The sequence below is a fragment of the Tetrao urogallus genome, assembly GCF_951394365.1.
Source record: "Tetrao urogallus genome assembly, chromosome: 11".
Classification (NCBI taxonomy): Eukaryota; Metazoa; Chordata; class Aves; order Galliformes; family Phasianidae; genus Tetrao; species Tetrao urogallus.
The window spans coordinates 17,146,847-17,166,977 of record NC_136824.1 but is presented as its reverse complement, the minus strand read 5'-3'; the positions used below and the strand labels follow the sequence as shown (position 1 = coordinate 17,166,977).

General features: G+C 41.8%; 1 protein-coding gene across 1 annotated transcript in view; it reads right to left on the bottom strand.

Moving 5' to 3' along the window:
• Positions 1-20,131, bottom strand: part of TMEM266 (transmembrane protein 266) — a gene marked incomplete at both ends in the record, with an annotated part of 54,280 nt that overhangs the window by 5,457 nt on the left and 28,692 nt on the right. Inside the window, 4 exons of the mRNA XM_079540802.1 lie at positions 7,675-7,861; positions 16,524-16,639; positions 17,833-17,971; positions 19,138-19,194. Of these exons, the coding sequence (XP_079396928.1) occupies positions 7,675-7,861; positions 16,524-16,639; positions 17,833-17,971; positions 19,138-19,194 (499 nt within the window). The remainder of the gene's footprint in view (positions 1-7,674; positions 7,862-16,523; positions 16,640-17,832; positions 17,972-19,137; positions 19,195-20,131) is intronic.

Here is a 20,131-nt window from a genome sequence, read left to right as displayed (position 1 = left end):
ATTTGCACAGCTATGTGATCAGAGGCCTTAAAAAAATAATTTTTTAAGAAACAGAATTAGTTATTGTAACAATCAGAGAGACCAGTGTGGTGGAATAGCAATGCAGGAGGTGTGGTGACAAAAGGACTACAGCGATGGAAAGGGGTTACAAGGAGAAAGGGAAAGTGCTCACCCTTCTCTGAAGATCCAAGCTTGCAGGGAAAACTCATCAAGGGAAGGATCTCCAACCAGAGATCCTTCCCCAGTGAAAATCAACCCTTAAATGAGGTCTGAGAGAGGTGCAGCCAGGCTCCACCCTGCGTTGCCTTCACCTGTGTTCCCAGGGCTGACAGGATCCTTTCCACAGGTGCTCAATCAGTGGTTCAGGGCAGGACTCTACACTTCCCATACAGTTATTAAAATATTTTACTTCATATTTGTATTGCCATCAGTTATACTGCCTTCCATCCCAAAGTTGCATGTTCTGAATCACAGGTTTCCTTCTGCTAAGCAACCTCTCACTGAGCAGAGCAATCCCTGGCTGCACCTTCCTCCAGAAGGCAGTGATCTGCACAGAGAGGCTTCTAAAGGAGCTCATCCACTTCCATTGCTACCACCATCTAGAAGCAATTAGGAGAGAAGCATAGGATAAAATACACTTTCCAATAAAAGTCACTGAGACACTGAGCAGGAAAGTTTTTTCAGAGCAGAAATTATGAGACCAAGCTGTTGTCCCCTGAATGCTTGCAGAAATAGGAGCAGTGATGACAGCTATACTGCTCCAACAGCCCATGGCACTGCTCACTCATCCATTCATTTATTAGGGCACACAACTCTGAGCTGTGCCTCCTTCACCTTCCTGGTCTCAAGTAAGATGACCCAAAAAGAATGTTTTCCCCTCTGCTTTTCTGGCCCCAAAAGGTGTCTCTACCTTTCCCTCTAGCAACATGGAGAGTTTGTGCCAACAGGAAATACCAGCAGCCAGTTCATCCCTTCCAGGAGACGTTCACACAAAGGCAGGTTGCCACGCAGTGCTGTGCTCACATGGCCTCCATCCACATACGTGTCCAGCCAGCACAGGTTGGATGGCTGCCTGAGCACATGGGATAATCCACCATGAGAGGAACTGCTGCAGCTACCTTGCACAGAAAGCAGAGCCACAGAGTCAGCGTGGTTCTAACCTGAGATGAAACATCATTGTGGAGAAAGGAAAACTGCAGACATGGAAGATCAGCGCAGCAGGTCGTGCTGCAACAGCACAGTGTGCAAAGAGCGGGGCTGAGATACAGAACACCTGTGTGTGGGCACAGCCAATGGCTTTAGGTGCAGGATGGCGTGGGAGATCTCTCCGTGCTCATCTTTCAGCCTTGTTCTCTCTGAGTAGGTAGCAGCAGATCTGTATCTGAGCTGGTGTGGATCAAACACAAAGCAAAACAGCTGCTTGCTGCACCGAGAAAAACAAACATTGAGAAAAAATACGGATATCAACAAAATAGCCATCAGCAGGGACAGAGAAGGATAATTTAAGTAGAAGGACTCAAGAACAAACTGATAAACTGGCAACGAACGAGGGCGGAGTAGGGGTTAGGGAAAGCTTCTAGTGCTTTAGGAGAGTGAGGTGCAGGAACAGTGTTCCAATGCCAACAGAGGGCACCGTATCTCACTGCCTTCACAAAACTGGAGAACAACCCATTGTGAAAGGGATGACATGCTTGGCAGTGGAAGTGTTCCATCTGTGCTCCTTTAACTGCCAGCAATATCTTCAGTCCCCATGATGGCCCCCATGATGGCAGACAACTTCAACCCCATGTGTGTGATTGCACGGTCACCACTTCTGGAAGTGGAAAGTTTCTACCCTGCCAATTTGGTGAACATGAAATCCAAGAGCCTCACTCCACCAACTACAGATACACTTAAGTGCTACTTGATGTCTAATTCCTATGATTTCTGCTTGGACGATCACTACAGAGAACCAAAAAAGCCTAAAATGGGTACCTATAGAGAAACTAAATCCTCAGTCTTTCCAAGATACATAGAATTTGACCAGGAAGTGGAGTGCTCTGAAGATATAACCATTAATAGGAGTAGACTTCAAAGCAGATACATTCCAACGTTAGAAAAGAACCCGATTTATTACCTACTGTCCTGCAGTGACAGGGCTCTCCTCACCACTAACAGGATCGGTTCAGGAACTGCCTTAATTTGCAACAATCCCAAGTGTTTAAGCAGCTCACGCTGCCTTGCAAGCAACAACTGACAGAATCCTTTGCAGTGCCCCACTTTGCTTTCTCAGACTGCAAATGACTAATCTTAAGGGAAGCCTTCTGGAGCTCCAGAACTGGTCATTTTCCCCTCCCAGTCTCCCACTTTCTTCACTTGCAGAACACGTCAGTGCCTACGGGGAGAGTAAGCTTCTCTGTTCTCTAAGAATGACCATAAATTGCAGCAGTCCCCCAAAGAAAAACACTGCTAATCCCCCAGAAACAGAAATTCCACTCTGGATAGCTAAAATCACTGTTCTGCCATGGGAAGTAACAGAAAATGGGATCCAGTTCTTGCTCAAATCAGTACAAGGGTGCCATACTGCTTTTAAACTATGGCAGTGCTGTAGAATTTCCCAAACTGCAATGACATACGCAGGAAAATGAGGAATTTCCTCTAGGGACTGTAATTCATATATTATGAGGGAGATTAAAGAATAATAAATTTTGGAAGGAAGTATTAATGGCTGGATGGGGTACTGTGAACCCAGCATTCCCTGGAGCTGGAGGTTTGTAAACTGAACAGTAAAAATGATTTGTGCAGGAGCAGAAAATGTTGGATTTTATTCTGACCGTAACTGGTTCCATGCTGCAGGAATTCAGGAAGAGAAAAAAACCTCCTTCATCACTTAGAGGTGAGCAGATAGGATACATTGGGTGCTCCAAAAGTCATGCCTCCTATTTGTTTCCACAGAAACTACAACAGCTACAAAGAGCACAATAACACCATTTGATAGAGCAAATTCCCAGCTACACCAAATGTAATGGAGCATCGGCAGGAATGTTCAACCTCTGCTGCCATACCACCACCACCTGCCCCTGACATCGTGAGCCAACATAATACAACAGGAGGCACACGCAGGCACCCACATGCAACCAGTGGTCGTCCCCAGCTCCTTACAAACCCCACAGTGCTATTTTGACGTCTGTGAGTACCATCATCATTCAAGTCTACAGAAACTGAGGCAGTGAAGCCAAATAAGATGTTTACAGGGCAGCAAATGTCACAGCAATGCCTCCCTTCTCTCTCACCTTCCCTGGCAGTGACAATGACTGCACGCTGATTTGACCTGTGTGTCAGCCTTTGTGTCTGGCTACTCTGGAGTCCAGTTTGTTGGCTGGACAAATAAAACCTCCATTCAAAGAAAATAAAGTTGAAACATTTCCTGCCTCTTTGCCAAATTTAGTCATTAGCATACATCCATGCTTTTTCCAGAGTTATTCCTACTGTCTTAGGATTTTTCTTCAGTGTCTAAAGAAGCAGTACATCAAGAACAGGCACAGAGTATCAGTTAGGAAGTTATGGGACACTTTCAGAGCCTGCTGACCATTTGACCAGAATCACAGGATAACCCGAGTTGGAAGGGATTGAGTCCAACCTCAGGCTCTATAAAGGAGCACCCCAAATCCAAATCCCAAGAGTGCTGGCTGTGCCCACTGCCCTGGGCAGCCTGTTCCATGCCCACCGCCCTCTGGGGCAGAACTTTTCCCTATCACCCACCTGGTCCTCCCCTGACACAGCTCCATGCCACTCCCTTGGGTCCTGTTGCTGTCACAGAGAGTAGAGCTCAGCACTGTCCTTCCACTCCCCTCCTGGGCAAGGATATGTGCGGGAAGCTACACAACAGCACACGCAGTGAGCTCCTGATGCTGGCCACACTGCGTGTCTCTGCACAAATTCCCAGAGGTGTTGTGTGTACCACGTGATGCTGGGGTTACTTGACTTACCTTACTGAATGCTGTAGTAAATTGGTGCACGAAATCCAGTGTAAATACCGGAGTACAAGCTGTCCCCAAGGAGCTTTAACTTATGCACTATGCCATAAAACTTCCAGGTATGGAAACGAATAAAAAGACTGAATGCTTTCTTATTCCATAACCCTTCCATGATGAAGTATTCTGCACTGAATGTTTCCATTGTTCAGTGTAGACGGGGGAAATAAGATTAGCTTGAGATGGAATATCCCATTTTTGCATGCAGTATGTTCTCCAGCCAACTAAAGCTTGCTGGTTTGGCACAATCCAGAGCTCTCCAAAGATGGCAATTTTTTTTTGAAGGCTGACAAAGTTAAGTTTGGCACAAACATACACGTTCTATGCCATACCCTACCCTCAGGTGTTGTATGTAAGGCTCATGTTCTGCCAGAGCAGAAAAGAAGAGCCTCTCCTGAGCCTGTTTTGCCTGACAGCTGAATTCTGACTTTGAATTGCAGCTTTTCTTTTAGCAGTATTAGCAAACTGGTCCCTTACTTCTCCTCAAACTAGTCACTGCAATAGGCAATTGCAGATGTTTCTCAAAGCTCACAAATGCCATGTGGCCCACAGAATGATTAACTGCAGTAGTCACTCTGGAGTATTAAAGAAGGAAAAAAAAACACAGTTAAAGTGGAATTCCTACTGTGGTCTGATAAGAGGGGGTAACTTGCAATACATAACCCTTGACCTAAAAAGTAGGGGTAAAAACACTGGTGGCTTACAGCTCCAGGTAGAAGTGATGGGAAAGCTCTGAACATAGGAGATCCTACATCATCCATATACCCATTCCATGCTGTGCAAATGAAGGACTCTTGAGCTGAAGACATGCTCTTCCTCTGTGTGGTGTATCACATCCAGGCTATCCAATGTGTGTGTTGGTGACAACGGCCATGGTTGTAAATACCTACAGGATGCCAAAGTGGTACCAGTGAAAACTACTGCTACAACAGCCAGCATGTTACTGGAGAGCAAAGACCCAGCTGAGGTGAGGAGGTAAGAGAACCAGGCAGGCTTGGCTCACGGACTTTCTTTTCTGGGGTAACTGCCTTATCAAGCTGTTGGCTAAGGTTCAGAAGTCCTGTAACTTACACAGACACAATTTCTAAGTCAGCATTGCTACAACAGTATTCAAAGCCTTGCCATAACGGATGTGTTACGTTATTATTTCTTTTCTCTGCAAAATAATGCAGGCAACTACATGCAAAATCCTCTGCCTCAGTTGACTGTTCCCTGGATTATGGATTAAAGCACTGAATATTACTGCTGGGAGTGTGGTTTCTCGTGCAGTTTGATCTTGGTCCCCCTTGTCAATACTCCACCATAACGGCAGACTATCACAGGCAGCTGTCCCTTGCTGTAAGGCCATAGGACATTCTTTCTGTTCAATTGTAAAACATGGAGTCACCTAAACTTAGCTTGTTAAACTTAGCTCATAAGAATTATCTGCAAAAGCTTTGTATATAGTATATGGTATGATGCACAAAAAATATTTCCTTGTGTTTTTAGTTGACTTCTGGGAACCAAAAAATAATTCTATGATTTTCAGTACGAATGTCTAAACATAACTGCACCTCACCTGATACGTGAAGTAGTGCATGCTTTCTTATTTGCTGGATGCATTTTTTTCCCAGTGGAAAGCACGACTTGCTCTAATGAATCATGTAACCTAACAATATAGAAACCAAGATTATGTATCTACTTTGATGCACATATAGCCAGCATTCTACAGCGAGAAACTAACCATGAGTACTTGTGTTAATCTGGAACAAATACTTTGGACAGAAAAAAAATCAGATAAATCTCTATAGCACTGTAATTTCAGCAAGTCTCCTTCTAATTGTGCACAACACTCTCCAGTTCCAAATGTAACCCTCAAGGAACACATGCATAAATTATAATGTATCCACTGGGGAAACCTCAGAAATCCTACAAAAAGGGGGAAATGCGTTTTAGGGGACAGTCTGCTCAACTGCCTGCTTTTAAATACAATTTCAAATCAGGAATAATTAATGGCTGAATTGTGGTTAGTGCTCAGACATTACTACAGAGGACAAAACAGAAGCAATTTCTACACACTTTCATTACTGTGTAGAGAATGAAAAAAACGATAGTTTGAAAGAATCTGGTAAGCTTTTTCTCCTATGGCTTTTGATTAAAATATTTCTATCCCTTAAATTCTGAGGAGTTGACCAAATAAAGGTACCAACTAAACCTCTAATTCAGGCAATATCCACACACTGCTCATCTACTGAAACAAGAAAACTGGGATGTCCAATGGGTATCATTGTGATAAAAAATTACTACATGAAATATGACATTAACCATCAGTGAGATGGTGGCACATTCTCTCCCCCACCATGAGCATTGGGAAACATGGGTAAAGCAGCTACATCCTGCCCAATAAAGCCTTCTGGTCTAGCACTTCAGGGGTAATTAAAAAAAAAGGGTGTAGGTCAATATAACTGCTAGTGTTCCCCTGAACCACACATCTCACCTAACAGACAACCCACAGGACTGCTCCTCAGCACAGGCACAGGAGCTGCCTACAGTGTGCAAATGATCCTTTCCTTGCACCAGAGCCACCCAGTCTGAGGACAGCTGAGCCGTCCAGCATTTTTAATCACTTAGTTTTAAACCACTAAGTGGGAGCCTAAGCCTCCAACCAAGGCAAGCTTCACAGCTGGTGCGTGGGCAGCCATAGCACCTGGAAGGCAAGCTGGGATGTGGTGCAGTCAGCAGGATGGCTGGAACTAGTAGAAGAGAGACAGTCTTGTTTCCACCAATTCACAAAATCTTACAGAACACAGAATAAAATACGACACGCAGGTTTCTATGGATTTGCACATCTGCTGTTGTCCATTTATGCTTGTATTTCTAATCCACATACATAACATTAAAATCATACAATCACCAACATTGAAAAAGACCCCCAAGATCATCTGGTCCAACCAGCACCACCATTTCCCCACTAAACCACGTCCCTTAGTACAACATTTAGACATTTATTGAACACAAGAACTTGAGTATCTCCCAGCAGACACCGGGCTCTTGGGTGACGATGGCCAAAAGAAAAAGAAAAAACCATCCAAATCAACTCCTAATGTAGGCAATCTGTCCTGTCAATAGATTTACAGGCAAGGGTAATCTGGCCCAATACATTTAACCTGATACTTTTAAAACCAGTATGAAAAAAGACAACATTATGAATACCAGTAGCTGACCTATGCATTAGGCTTCTGAGCAGACAAAGTAAAAGCTGAGAGACATGACATCAATTTAGAACAGCCCTAAGTCCTCCCTAAACCACAGAATTGCAAGCAACCAAAGCAATTGTTTTTCAGTTCAATTTCCCTACTTTTAACTCTGAGTGATTACTGCTTTGCCAACTCTGATTTGGCTGCTGCTGCTTTAGTGTTTGAGGGATACAATCATGAGGACATTGGGAAGGTATATTGCTGTCATTTTCATCCAGAGTTGTTTCATTGGCTCTAGTAAAAATCTGCTCAAAAATGCAACAGCTTCTGCCACTTTGGAGCAGATACAGCTTCTTTGCAAAAACGGGAAAATGCAGTCTCCAGGGAAATGAACAAATTCACTAACAGAGGGAAAGTAGTAGGTTCAGTCAGTCCATGAAAGGGAACAATAGCGCCGTGGATAGCAGCACACGGGCAGCACTCACCTCGTGGAGACTGCAACTCAGTGATGGTCTCAGTGGCTTCATCATCTGAATCTTCTGTGGCAACCACCTTGTACCTGCTGCTGCTCTGCTTGTTCAGTACGTGGGGGACCTGCAGCGCAGCTTCTCTCTCTGCAGCCAGGTCCAAATCTTGCTGAGCAAGGTGGGCCCTCAGCTGCCTGATCTCAAACTAGAAGAAAAAAAAACAGCGGGTACTAATGTCATATGAATGTGGCTAGAATCCCATATTTTATGGTTTGGTACCTATTATTCAGTTTATCACTCAACTACTACAGACTGCTAACAGCAAACACAACATGAGTATGCTAGCATTTGAGTCCATGTTACTGATGCTATCCTGCAGCTCAGGTGAGTTGGATTATTGCCCACATAATCTAAAAAATAATCACCATGTTGTGTGGTCTTCTATTTTGTACACGTCTCCCTCCTGGAGATATGCTTTTGGACAATTCCTTACAGATGCAACGGTCAAACTGAAAGACATCTTTACAGAAGAGCATCCTTGGTAAGCATTTAGCTACTTACATTCCTGACAAACATCTCTAATCTACTAGACTGTAACAGGGATTTCTGGGAATAGGTCCTCCCACACTAACTTTAGGCAAAGGGGCACTGCAGTCTCCTTCCAGCCTGCAGTCTTCTGGACTCCACAGCATGAAGAAAACCCTGGGGCAGGTTGCCACTTTTCTGTCCACTCCTCTCAAATACAGGAGCTACAGCACTTATTGACATTCTGCAGTCAGGATAGGATTTGTCCAAAAAGCAGATACAGTTAAGATGCCAAAAGTTACCCGGTACAGTTTGATGAGACATTGCATATTTCTCCCATGTCTGACAGCCACAGGTCTTCCATAATGCAAGGAGGAAAATCATTTTTCCAAAGTGCAAAGACAATTCAAACTTTTATATAAGCACGACAAAATCTCACCATCCCTCCCCTTATCCAGCACTGCCACATTACAACAGATTTCTCCTTTTCAAACTCTTTTTAGCATCAGTAATATGGCAGTGCCAAGTCGTGCATAACTATAGAGAATCTGAAGGGGGGAAGCAAATGAGGCAAGTAATAGGCTAAGGCATTTAAAGTGTAGCAGTGCTGGTCTCCCTTAGTTCAAGGCCTGAGAAGCCATCAGAGTGTGATGCTTGCTCCAGCAAGCCACACTGCACCTGTCACTCTGTGTTTACAACAGAGATGGAATTAGCACCTCCATGCTTGAAAACCAGTGTGTAACAGCATGTTTCAGGCTAAATGAATCTGGGTCTGGCTCTTGCTTCTCAGATGCTGATTCTAGTCTGCTGTGCCATCAGATTTTGGGACTGTCAGCAAACCTAGTTTGCTTGACTGCTGCCCACATGAGACACAGCGTGCATGCCAGGCACACTGCAGAGCACCAGCAGCTCCTCTAACCTGGGCAAGCAGCTTGAGGGAAAACAAGACAAAGCTTCCTCAGACTTTAGAAAGAAAGGAGGAAAATCAAAAAGGAACTAAAATTGCTGTATCTGGAAACTGTCTGCTTTCCAAAGCATAAAGAAAGGAGCTTGCAGGAAAGAGAAGGCCCAGTGGGAGACTCAAATCCAGAGAGCAAAAGGGCAGATTAAGCTCTCTTGATCACATTCAAACCACCTGCTGCAGAGATCAAACAAAAAAAGCAGATCTTTCTCTCCTTAAATCAGCGGAAAGAGGTCTGGCAGATGCAGACAGGGTGCAGTTTTCACTGCTTTTAATCAAAGGCCAACTAGCAGACTAGCAGTGGCAGTCAGGCAGCATCAACAAATGTCAAAATGCTGTTCTGCTCCTCAGTCCCTGCAAGGAAATCTCTGCAGCAGCTCCCATCTGTGGCTTCTGTCTTTATCTATCAGCTAGGAAGTGGGGAATGCTCCTTTCCCAGGTAAATTCAGGTTCTGTTCTTGAGTCCTAGAAAGAAATAGAAACCATAGATACTTCGTACTTCACCTTCAATGGGAAAAAGACACCCTTTCAGACTCTCCCTCATAAATCTGAACATTTTTACTTTGGCTTTGCCAACAAGCTATGAACCACTCAGCCTGGCACACCGACCAAGCAGAGCTTGGTAAGCATCCCTGTGATGGCCCCACTGGGCAATTCCCTTTGTACAAGCAATTCTTTATTTACTATTTCTGTAGGGAAAATGGAACTGGAATCCACAGGGAAAATGATCACTGCTATCCAGGTGAAAGGCCACTCTGGTAGCATCAACAACAGAAGGGGCTTTGCTGCCATCTTATGTTTAAAGGACAGAAATACATGCCTGTGGCTCCAGCAGCAGAGGATGCACCTGCTCATGATGTTATGTTCCAGAAGCTGAAACCCAGGACGGGTACCTCGGCTGACACAGTGCTTCCCTCATCCACAGCAGATTGGCAAGCATAGACACGAGGATTAAATCCACAGGCACAGTGAAGCAGCACACTGCTCTGGACTTCACCATCGTGTAAATAACAACAGGCAGCTATTCAGTCAGATAACAGCAGAAACCAGCATTGCCTACCAAACTGCACTGCTTCAGCTGCTTAACAAGGACTTACTCTTTTGCAGTATTTCAGATGGACAGCTTCCAGGGCTCACGTTTGCCCTGATGTCTGTGTAGCCATTAAAACAGTGAGAAGGCAGAATTAAATACTATCATGCATGTAACTGTATTTTTATTTGTTAGAAGAGGGTATTCATTGTAATAACAGTGCCTGTTGCAATCCCACATTCACTGTTATTGCTGCCAAGTGATCTATACACATACATACATATATATACACAGATATTCCACAGAGATGCAGATTCAAAACTCTGTCAGCAGATTATGGAGCATAAGACAGTGCCAAAACCCAATTCAGTACACTGCTCACAAATGCAAACCAAAACCCTCACTCTAAGGCAGCACATTCAGAAAATCACCACTTGCTATCCAGATTGATTCAAGAAAGTGAAAGGACATTTGTTAAAATATCTAAGAAAAATTATACAGAAAAGCTTTTAGCTCATGCAAAGTGTGCCTACACTCAGGAAATCATTTCAATACTGATTGTTCACAACTATTAAAAATTACCCCAAGTTATGTTGAATCTGGTATGCTAGTATGCACTAAAAGCAACCCAACAAAACAAAGGTTAAGTCTGAAAGAAGCACGTGTTCCTTATTGGGCATGATTCAGTGAAAGACTGCGTGAGCAAATTACCTGGTAGGTGCTAATATCGCCTGAGCATTATATTGAACACTGACCTCGGGCAGCTCTAATGTGTAAAAGAGCTAATGAGATTGCTCTGACTCCATACCACACAGGCCAGGGCAGGTTAAATAAATCAGCAGAAGGTGTAAAATATAATGATCTTTTTAACTGAAAATTCTGGGCCAAAGCTAAACACATGAAATTTCTATTTGCAGCAGGAGCTGATGCAGCTATCTGAAATGTAGACCTGGGCAGCATGAACACAGCTGCAAGAGAGCTGCACTGAGGAAGTTATGTTTTGTATTTTGAGGCAACCTACAAAGGCTTAACTGTTTGAAATTTATATGAGGGAAAAGGCAAAAGCATAGGCACTCATTCATAGGATTTGATTTGTTTCAGTTAAGACTTGCTCATAGGTATCAGCCGGGTGCTCAGAAATTTGTAAACCACACTGAGCACCTGGGCAAACAGCTTTGTTGTGTGGAAGATAACCTGGTGAGGGCAAGGAGACTCAGGTAAACTATCTTCCAAATTAAGATAATCAAAAACTGAGCATTAGTCCATTTAAGGCTGCTACTGATGTTATTTACCAGCACACCTATATCATTCATTATCTTCAATTACACATACTTTGATAGCTTCTCATGGGTTCCTTTGTCAATAAGCTCCTTAACATATTTTACAATGGAAAAAACATATTTGAAAACTTCACAGATCACAGCATAGTTCAGGCTGAGATGCACCTCTGAGGACCAACTAGTCCAAAATCTGGCTCAAAGCAAGGCCATTTAGTTCAGCCCGCTACAAGCTTGTGCTGTCAAGTTTTAATTATCTCTCTGGACGTATTTACCACAACCTTCCTCTCCTTTTTGCTCCAGTACCTGACCATCCTCCTAGTGCAACTACCTGTTCTTATATTTACAAAGAATTTTCCACGTTCCAGCTCATCTCTGTGCACCTCCAAGCAGAACCTGGCTGTACTATGCATGAGGGAGCCGAAGGCAGCAGTCTGTTCCATCTTCTCTTCCTAAGGCTGAATGAGCTCAGCTCCTGCAGCTTATTATCCTACTCTGTGTGCTTCAGCCCTGAGCATCACTGCTGTCATTACGTCCAAGTATTTTTCTTATATTGCAGAGCCCACACTGGCCACAGCACTCCAGGTGTGATCTCACAAGCACTGGGCTACATTTCTTAAATCCAGACTTGGGAGGATGCAGAAAATTAAGTCACAATTTCTTCAGAGCAGGCAAAATAAGACTATGCTAGAACTATAGATTGTGTGTGTGTGTGTGTGTGTGTGTGTGTGTGTTAACGATCTGTCTGTTATGTGTACTGCTGCTGAAGTAAACTTTTATAATTACATGGAATGAGATGTGCAATTTAAAGGTGTGATACACATGGCTTACATGAAAATATATTCACTATCAAGATAAAGGGAAATAAAGATCATTTCATGTAAGAATAAGTAACTACTTTGTCAGGCCAGATGAGAAAGCTAATTGACTGCAAATTTAAACTGACTTGCTGTCGTCAAAATTAGCAATATTTTGTTAGAAAACAAACCAGAAAGAACTATGGGGCATGCTCGTGTTCCTCCTCACTTCACAAACACATCAGGTAATTATTTATAAGCAGGTAAGATGACAGAGCCTACCTAGAGCTCTATGTAACGACTCACTTTATATGGCTGGTTGTATAAAAAGTTCCACTCCTCCCATCTGATGTTTTACACATGCACAAGACTCCAAAAGGGACAGATCTAGCAGTGAGTCATATAGAATTTCCCTTTAATGGTTTTGCAACAGAGGATGACTGACAATTTCAGAGAGATCAATGAACATTTTAGTCAAAAGCTACTTACGTGTAATGCAGGCATAACAACTTCGTTCCATTCTATGAGTGCTTTCTGTATAAAATGCCCTGCCCTGAAGCTTATCTGCCATTGGGATGCAATCCAATGTTTATTTCCATTAGTTTAGTCATTGTTGGTAACAATAAAAATCAGGAGACGTTTGCAAACAAATGATTTATGGGCAGAACGAAACATGGGATGACCTTGGCTGCCTTCCACTTACCAAGAAAATGACTGGTAGTTAGACATGAATTAGAATTACTGCAAAAAGATAACATAAGTTATTTCTCCAATAGGTAATTTTACCACCTAAATAGCCCTGTCATTAAACTAGCAGCTGATGTACAAATTATATTCCAAGATAAAAAAGAAATTACAGCTTCCACAGTTCTTACAGTTTTGAGAATGATGGAAAACCCTGTACTACGAGAGCTGACAGAAAAGGAGCTTTTGTGGTACATAGTCTGGGCTGCACTGTACTCAACTGAATGGCATGAAAATCTAACAGAAAAGATCAGGTAAACAGATTTACCATCAGAAATGGAAGTTTCTTTACAATGATTTCAAAATAAATTTGAACTGGAATTTGCATTGCTAATGAAATTGTGTGTGTATATATGTATATATATATATATATATTTCCTTTATTATTTAATTTCTTAAATTGATAAAACTTAGTTATTAAACTGATAAAACGACACCATCAGGAAAATACTCTTTCTATATGTTTGACAGTGATTGCAGTGAGACTTTCTAATCTCTCACCCATTTTTAGAAATCCCCGTTACTGTGATGGGCAAGGTTTCTCGAATCCTTTAGTATTTTCTCTCTTAACCACCCTCATGCTTCATTCCTTTTTGATGTCTTTCTTGACCAGAGACAGCAAACTATTGAAACAGTTTCAGCAGGGCTCTACAGAGACCAAAGTTGTAGCCCATGCATCTATAATTTATAAAACATATTCTGTTTTTCAGACGTATGGCTAGCCAAAAATCAGCATCTGGAAGGAGTTTTCATACTTGCAGAATGTCTCCAATGTCACTCAGGAATGGAATAATACTTTGCAGTTGTGATACCCTATCGCTGGCCAAAAAATATACACAGCTGACACATGAAACCACGCAGATTAAAAATAACAACAAAAAAAACAATACAAACATGCACACAAAAGCCACTACTAGTACAAACTGGTAAACAGGTTTTGCTTTCCCTTTCAACTCCTATGCACTCATCTTCCCTTCCTCATTTTCTAGCTTTGATCAACAGAAGCAATTCTGCAATGTGGGATGAACTAGGCTCTAGATGCAATTCCTACAAAACCAATCCAATCTGTTACTTTAATTGCAACCCAATCACTTTCCAGATCTGTTTCGTCTCATGCATTTGTGCAAGTAAACAAGAAAAGTCAGGTTGGCAGAAAGAGGACAAGGGAAATGCCCCTAACAGTTAGCCATACTAACTCAAGCCAATTTAAACTGACCACGTTAAGATGTACAGTTGGTTATGTTTAAGTTAATTACAAGACACAGTCCACTCAACAAGCCTACATGGAAAGAAACGTCAGATGGAGGCTGCTTTTGTGACTTAAATTCCTCCCCTTTATGTATATGCACAACAAGGACTTAAATCACACAGCTCAGCATAAGGAAAATAACACAGCTCACAAATACAAGTTAAAAAGCTCATCTGCGACAGCTTCAAAGCACAAAAGCATGGGGCCCTGCATGTGTTAGAGGCACCAGGTCAGCCTCCTAAAGGCTCTAGGCAGCTCCCTGCTATCTCATTTGCCTGTAATAGAGATAGCAGGTACCTTACAGACAAGGCAACCAGGAATCCCTACCTGCTGGACCTCCAGATTTAAGAGCAGCCAGACTGCTGCAGGCAACCCCTGGATGCTAAAGCATAGACACACTCACTCAAATCCCAAGAACAAGCAATCCTTCAAGAGGCTGGGACAGGTAATCAAATGAAAAAGCAAAAGCCTGGCAGAATTTTAGACGTCAAATATCATTAGGAGACTTTTTTTCCCCACCAGATACTGTATACAATGCCAATGTGAAAATTATAATGCTGACAACTTGTTCTTGACTGAATTATGAATCTATTAATTTACGAAGAATGCAGTACTTGTGTCAATGTCTTCTGTTGCTAACTGCAGCAAATTAGTACATTTACCTCATATTATACAGCTGAAACGTTTGTTTGGCAGGAACTCAGGACAGTAAAACATGAGAGATTAGTATGCTGTCATTTTTCTACAGTCCATATTTTTCCATAGCTGATGACACTTGAAAGCTAGGAGAGAACCTACTCTGTTTTCACAGATTTACTCATCTACCAAAGCAGTAATTCTTTGTACTTGACATACAGCTATGCTGTAACCATCAGAACTCAGGTTAAGGCTACCATGGTTAGGTACAAAGTCAGGCATGTAGAATGGAGGGTAGCAAAAATGCTCCCAAACCCTGGTTGGTACAATGAGCCTACCTTCACTCAGACTATGAAAGAACAACATCAAAAACTGTTTGGGGAGTAGGGGTATTATTTAGCTCCATAATAAAGTTCCTAAAAATAAATGTTTTCAGATTTATGATTGTCAAGAACTTTAACCTGATAGAATGGGTTGACAGACAAAATACTGCTGTGGGACTCAAACTGCTGATTTGCTTACTGCATTTGGTCTAAAGAGATTCTCTCCTCTGTAAAACTGGGCATATACCAGTTCTTGTTCACTTCATGATCGTAACAGAAGAATGAATCTACCAATATAACTGCACAAAGTTGTCATGAAGAGGACTATCAATGGGTTTTAGATTCCTAATAGAGAGATGGGCACATAAACCCCTGATTCAGATTAGGTACCTGTTCCACAGCTGTCCTGTACTGGGATGAGTTGCCTCTCCTCCTGTCTATTCGGGCCCTTCAGCTTTTTTGACTGATTGACCAACCCCAACTTACCCCTCATTCTGTATTTGAAAAACACCAGCCAGAAGTAGGGAATGGGAACTGATGCTGGAAACTTCCAGGCTTTATTTGGACATCTCCTAGTTATCCTTGCAATTGAAATGAGAATTAAGTCAGTTGGAGGATCATTCTGTTGTGGTTTGGTAGTCCTTTGAATGCCCCACTTTGCCTAAGCAGGTTACTTACAAGCTCATTTAAATAAGACTGTGTAATTCAAAATGCCTGGCTTATCGTCACAATGACTGTTTTACACTTTTTCCCCACATCTATTTTAAATTTCACCTTCCCTTATCTCAGAAGACCGAGCCACTGAATATTTGCGGTCTTGGGAAGAGTCTAAAAAAAATGCTGCACCAGAAGCTTCTAGTTTCTGGTGCAACATCTTGAGTCTGCCAAGAGTCTCAGACTGACCTAAAGGAAGCAGCCTCCTGCATTTAAAGCAGGGAGATTCATTAGCTTTCATGCAAATGCATGTACTTTTCCAAGGAATAAGGCTTTAATACAGCTGCAGTGTCCAATAATGGCAATGAATTTTGCATGCTCTGAATATTATGTCAAACTGCACTCATTCAATAAATCAAATACTGGAAGCACTCCTTTTCTATTCTTCACATTTGTTTTCCTCACCTTAAGAACACATGCATAGAAGCAAGTGCTATTTGACAAATACCATGCTTAAAAATATCCTGGCTGCAGCTAGTATTTCTTTAATGCTGAAATCTGTCACATTGCAACAGATATCCTAATGATACTTTTCAATTACAGCAAAGTACATACACTGTATGATTTTCTACAACAAGCTATATGTAAATAAAGACAGAATTGAACTTTACCCCTTGTTCTTGGCAGATCTGGGTTAGTCTTTCCAGCTGTTCATCCTGAATAACCTTTGCTTTCTCATACTGCTGAATCATCATCTCCATCTCCACTTTCACTGGAAGGACATATGCTGGAAAACACAAGCACTTCAAATGAACCCAACTATGATTCTTTTTTTAATTTTTTAAATCAGAGGGAAATCCTTTACATATCTTCATAGCAACAACAACAACAAATCACCACTTTCACTTACAGCAAGTGAATTAAGTATTTCTTCTGAGGAAGGATTTCTAACACATGAAATGCTGGTCAAACAGGGGTCTAGACCTTGCTTGGTCAGATCTCCAATTACCTGGTTGAGCTGAAATGCATCCTGCATTCTCTTCCTAGCTTTTTGCTAATACAGGCATTTCCTAGAGTTTACAGCAGATTTCCTGAATTGCTAGGTAGGATTTTCTGCTTGGAGCTGCTGCCTTCCTCTCTAAACCTGAACAGCATGGCTTCCTTTGGAGAAGAACAACCTCAGAGCCCACAGCATTAAATTCCTAGACTTGGAGGTACGACCTAAGCCCTTGATGGCAACAGCAGACAGGAGATTTTTGACATTTTGTGAATCTCCACAAGATCCTGAACTTTTCTTGGACACTTCAGTCACAGGACTAAGGCCTTTCCTCAATTCTGTATACAGAGAAATAACAGTTTGACTGGTTCTGCTCTCCACAGCCTTGACTTGCTATGGAGTTCTCATCTCTCATGGTGTTTCCTGACAGAGGTCTGGGCAAAACAGTACCAGTATATGGCTAGTTATTGTGCCATGCAGCACAGCAGTGCCATAGAGCACCTTCAGCTCAGAACCACCATGATAACAGTGACATAAGTTACACTAAAAACAGAATGGAAAGGAAAGGAGCAAGACAGATACAGCTGCACAAACATACAGATGGTGTGGCAAATATTGGAAAAGCACACTGGAAGCAATTATTTCATAGAATTAGGAATGGTGCTTGATGGTGAGAGACAGGAATCATGTCAGGTCAGATGTATTTACTTGAAACGTGAGACACTTTCACATCCCCACACAAAAAACTAAACCAATCAATTATAAAGGCTGAAATAGAACAGAAAAAACAGCCATGAAATTGACTCCTATTCTCCTCCATGGGAGCCATCTCTCTCCTCTTTGGTACTTCTAACATGTCAGAGGAAGGGGAACAAAAGGAATAGCAGTGGAAAGCAATAGCCTCGTGTATTTAATACCTTTTTTTTGTTTGCTTTTCCAGCCTGTCAGGTAGTTCAAGAGTCACAAACTGAATCACCACTCACCATCAATGATCCTCTTCACTCTCCATATTCGTAGTGTGATAATAAGGCTGATAGCATCCCAAGGGCTGTTGGGGCCATTAGCCACTGTTGAGGCCACCATTGGTGCCAAGGACAAGATTATAACAGCACCATCAAACACCTAGAGAAAAAAAGACTTTTCAAATCATCCTGAGGAACACACGCCCTGCCTTTCCTGTTTGAGGTCATGAAGGGCTCCCATTTCCCCAAAAAGAAATGAAATTAGGGTATGTATTTGGAAGGGATATGAGAGTGGCCAAGCCCCACAAAGACTACATCCTTTTAAGGCAGCGTGACAGAATTCTTCAGTGCTTCACCCACATTTTATGAGGTGAGGAGAGGAACTGGTGGGAGGGCAGGAAGAGAGAAAGGTATTTGGACCTACTGGCCAGAATCTCCATGTAGAAATGATAGACTAAATGCTATTACAGCTGAAGGCCTTCATTATCATTGATATTTATCACTTATTTTTTGGCATGATTATTTGCCCCCCGCCCTCAAAATAAAGTCCCTGCCCATAGATCTTACTGCCTGAAGGAAAAGATCAAGAATGCAAGTAGAAAAAGATGGTGCAAAGTGATTTAATGGCTCTTGGCCATGTCCTGACTACATAACGTGTGGGAACGTCTGTGCATCCAGACAGAAAGATTCTCTGTTATAGCAGATTCTCTGCTATTGGGCAGCAAAATTTTCAAGTATTTGGACAATGTGAACTGTTAAGAACTTGTATGATGCTAGTTTCATTGTGGATTAGATCAGAAAAGGCAACTGTATTCATCGAAAGTCAGATCTGAGAAAGAAAATAACTTCATGTTAAAATTGGGGTTTTTGCCAAATGAGTATTTCCTATCAGAAAACCATACACCAATTTTCAATCAGTTCTAACCTCAACTTGGTTACAGGAATGTATGCACACAAGTCATACGAAATTTTTTGCTCATATTGCTCATTATCTCAGGGTAGCAATAACAACTGTTGGACTGGCACAGCTCTACCAATAAAATCCATAGGCACACAGGAAAAATCCCACAATCCTCTCCTCCTCCAATAATAAAATGTTTCCAAATATCACACTCCTTGAGAGGCCCACAGAAAAGGAAAAAAACAGGAAACTGCATTATACAGCTTTGCATTCATGTAAACAACGAGAGGAATATGCATACTTATCTGAATTAAAAGGTATCCGCATCAGATCTGTAACAGAGCTACCCAAAGTTCTTAATATTCTCAAGAACATTAAGACACACGGTCTGCCTGGAAATGAGAGCAAAGAGTAAGACTGCTTACCTCTATTTTGTTTTCAATGTAATCCCATATGCCAAGGACCACAATCCTCAAAACAGTCTAGTAAAATAAATTAGGAAAAAAAAAAGATTACTATAATTTTATATAAACATTAGTCCTTTGCCTATTTAAGGGCTTATGTTTGTCTTATCTAAGCATTGTGTGACTCTTCTAAATAATAAGGAGCTAGAAATAGCCATACCTTTGGATAGTAGAATAAAGTACTGCTTTCCAATCACTATATTAACTCAGTGAAACTTCATAAACAAGTTCCAAATTCAACTGTTCAGTCTTTCCAACTTTCTCAAGTTTCTTTTAGACATGTGAGATTCAAATCACCACAAAAATAAACAAACCAAACAAATACACAAGAAACAAAAAAGCCCAAACAAACCCAAACCTTCAAAAGATCCACTCTTGGGCTCCCTCGGTTGCGTTCAAATGTAGGAAGATTCTCATTTCTTGCCATCTATGATATGTTAGTGTTTACTATTTCCTAATGAAAATAAAGAGCCACTGTCTCTCTTCATGCCCAAAGCTGATGGCATTTCATCAATTTGAAGAGCAGAGACTCTTATTCTCCCCTTGCCTGTCCTGAGTGCAGAGTCCTTGCCTTACTGTGAAGTCCCAGAAAGTCATAGAGAGAAAAAGATATTTATGATCCTCCCCAATAATCAAACAAAACTGTAAGTAAGATCAGTAACTAGAAAAGAGAGATAAAGAACGAACACAGAATGAACCAATGGTGAATTCCAGTTAAAAATCCAATGGTGTTGTTCCCCTCCACCTTTTTTTTTTTAAACTGGTCTATAGGAGACAATTAAATGAAAATAAATCTGATGATTGAAATTGAATTCACATAAAAGGAATGCAGACATGACAGGCATGAAGATTCTAACTGCAGCTCTATGACTTATGAAGAAGAATCAATTTCTTCTCCATTAAAGACCACTACCAGTGACAGAGAGCTCGGCAGGCCTATGTGTGAATGGTCACT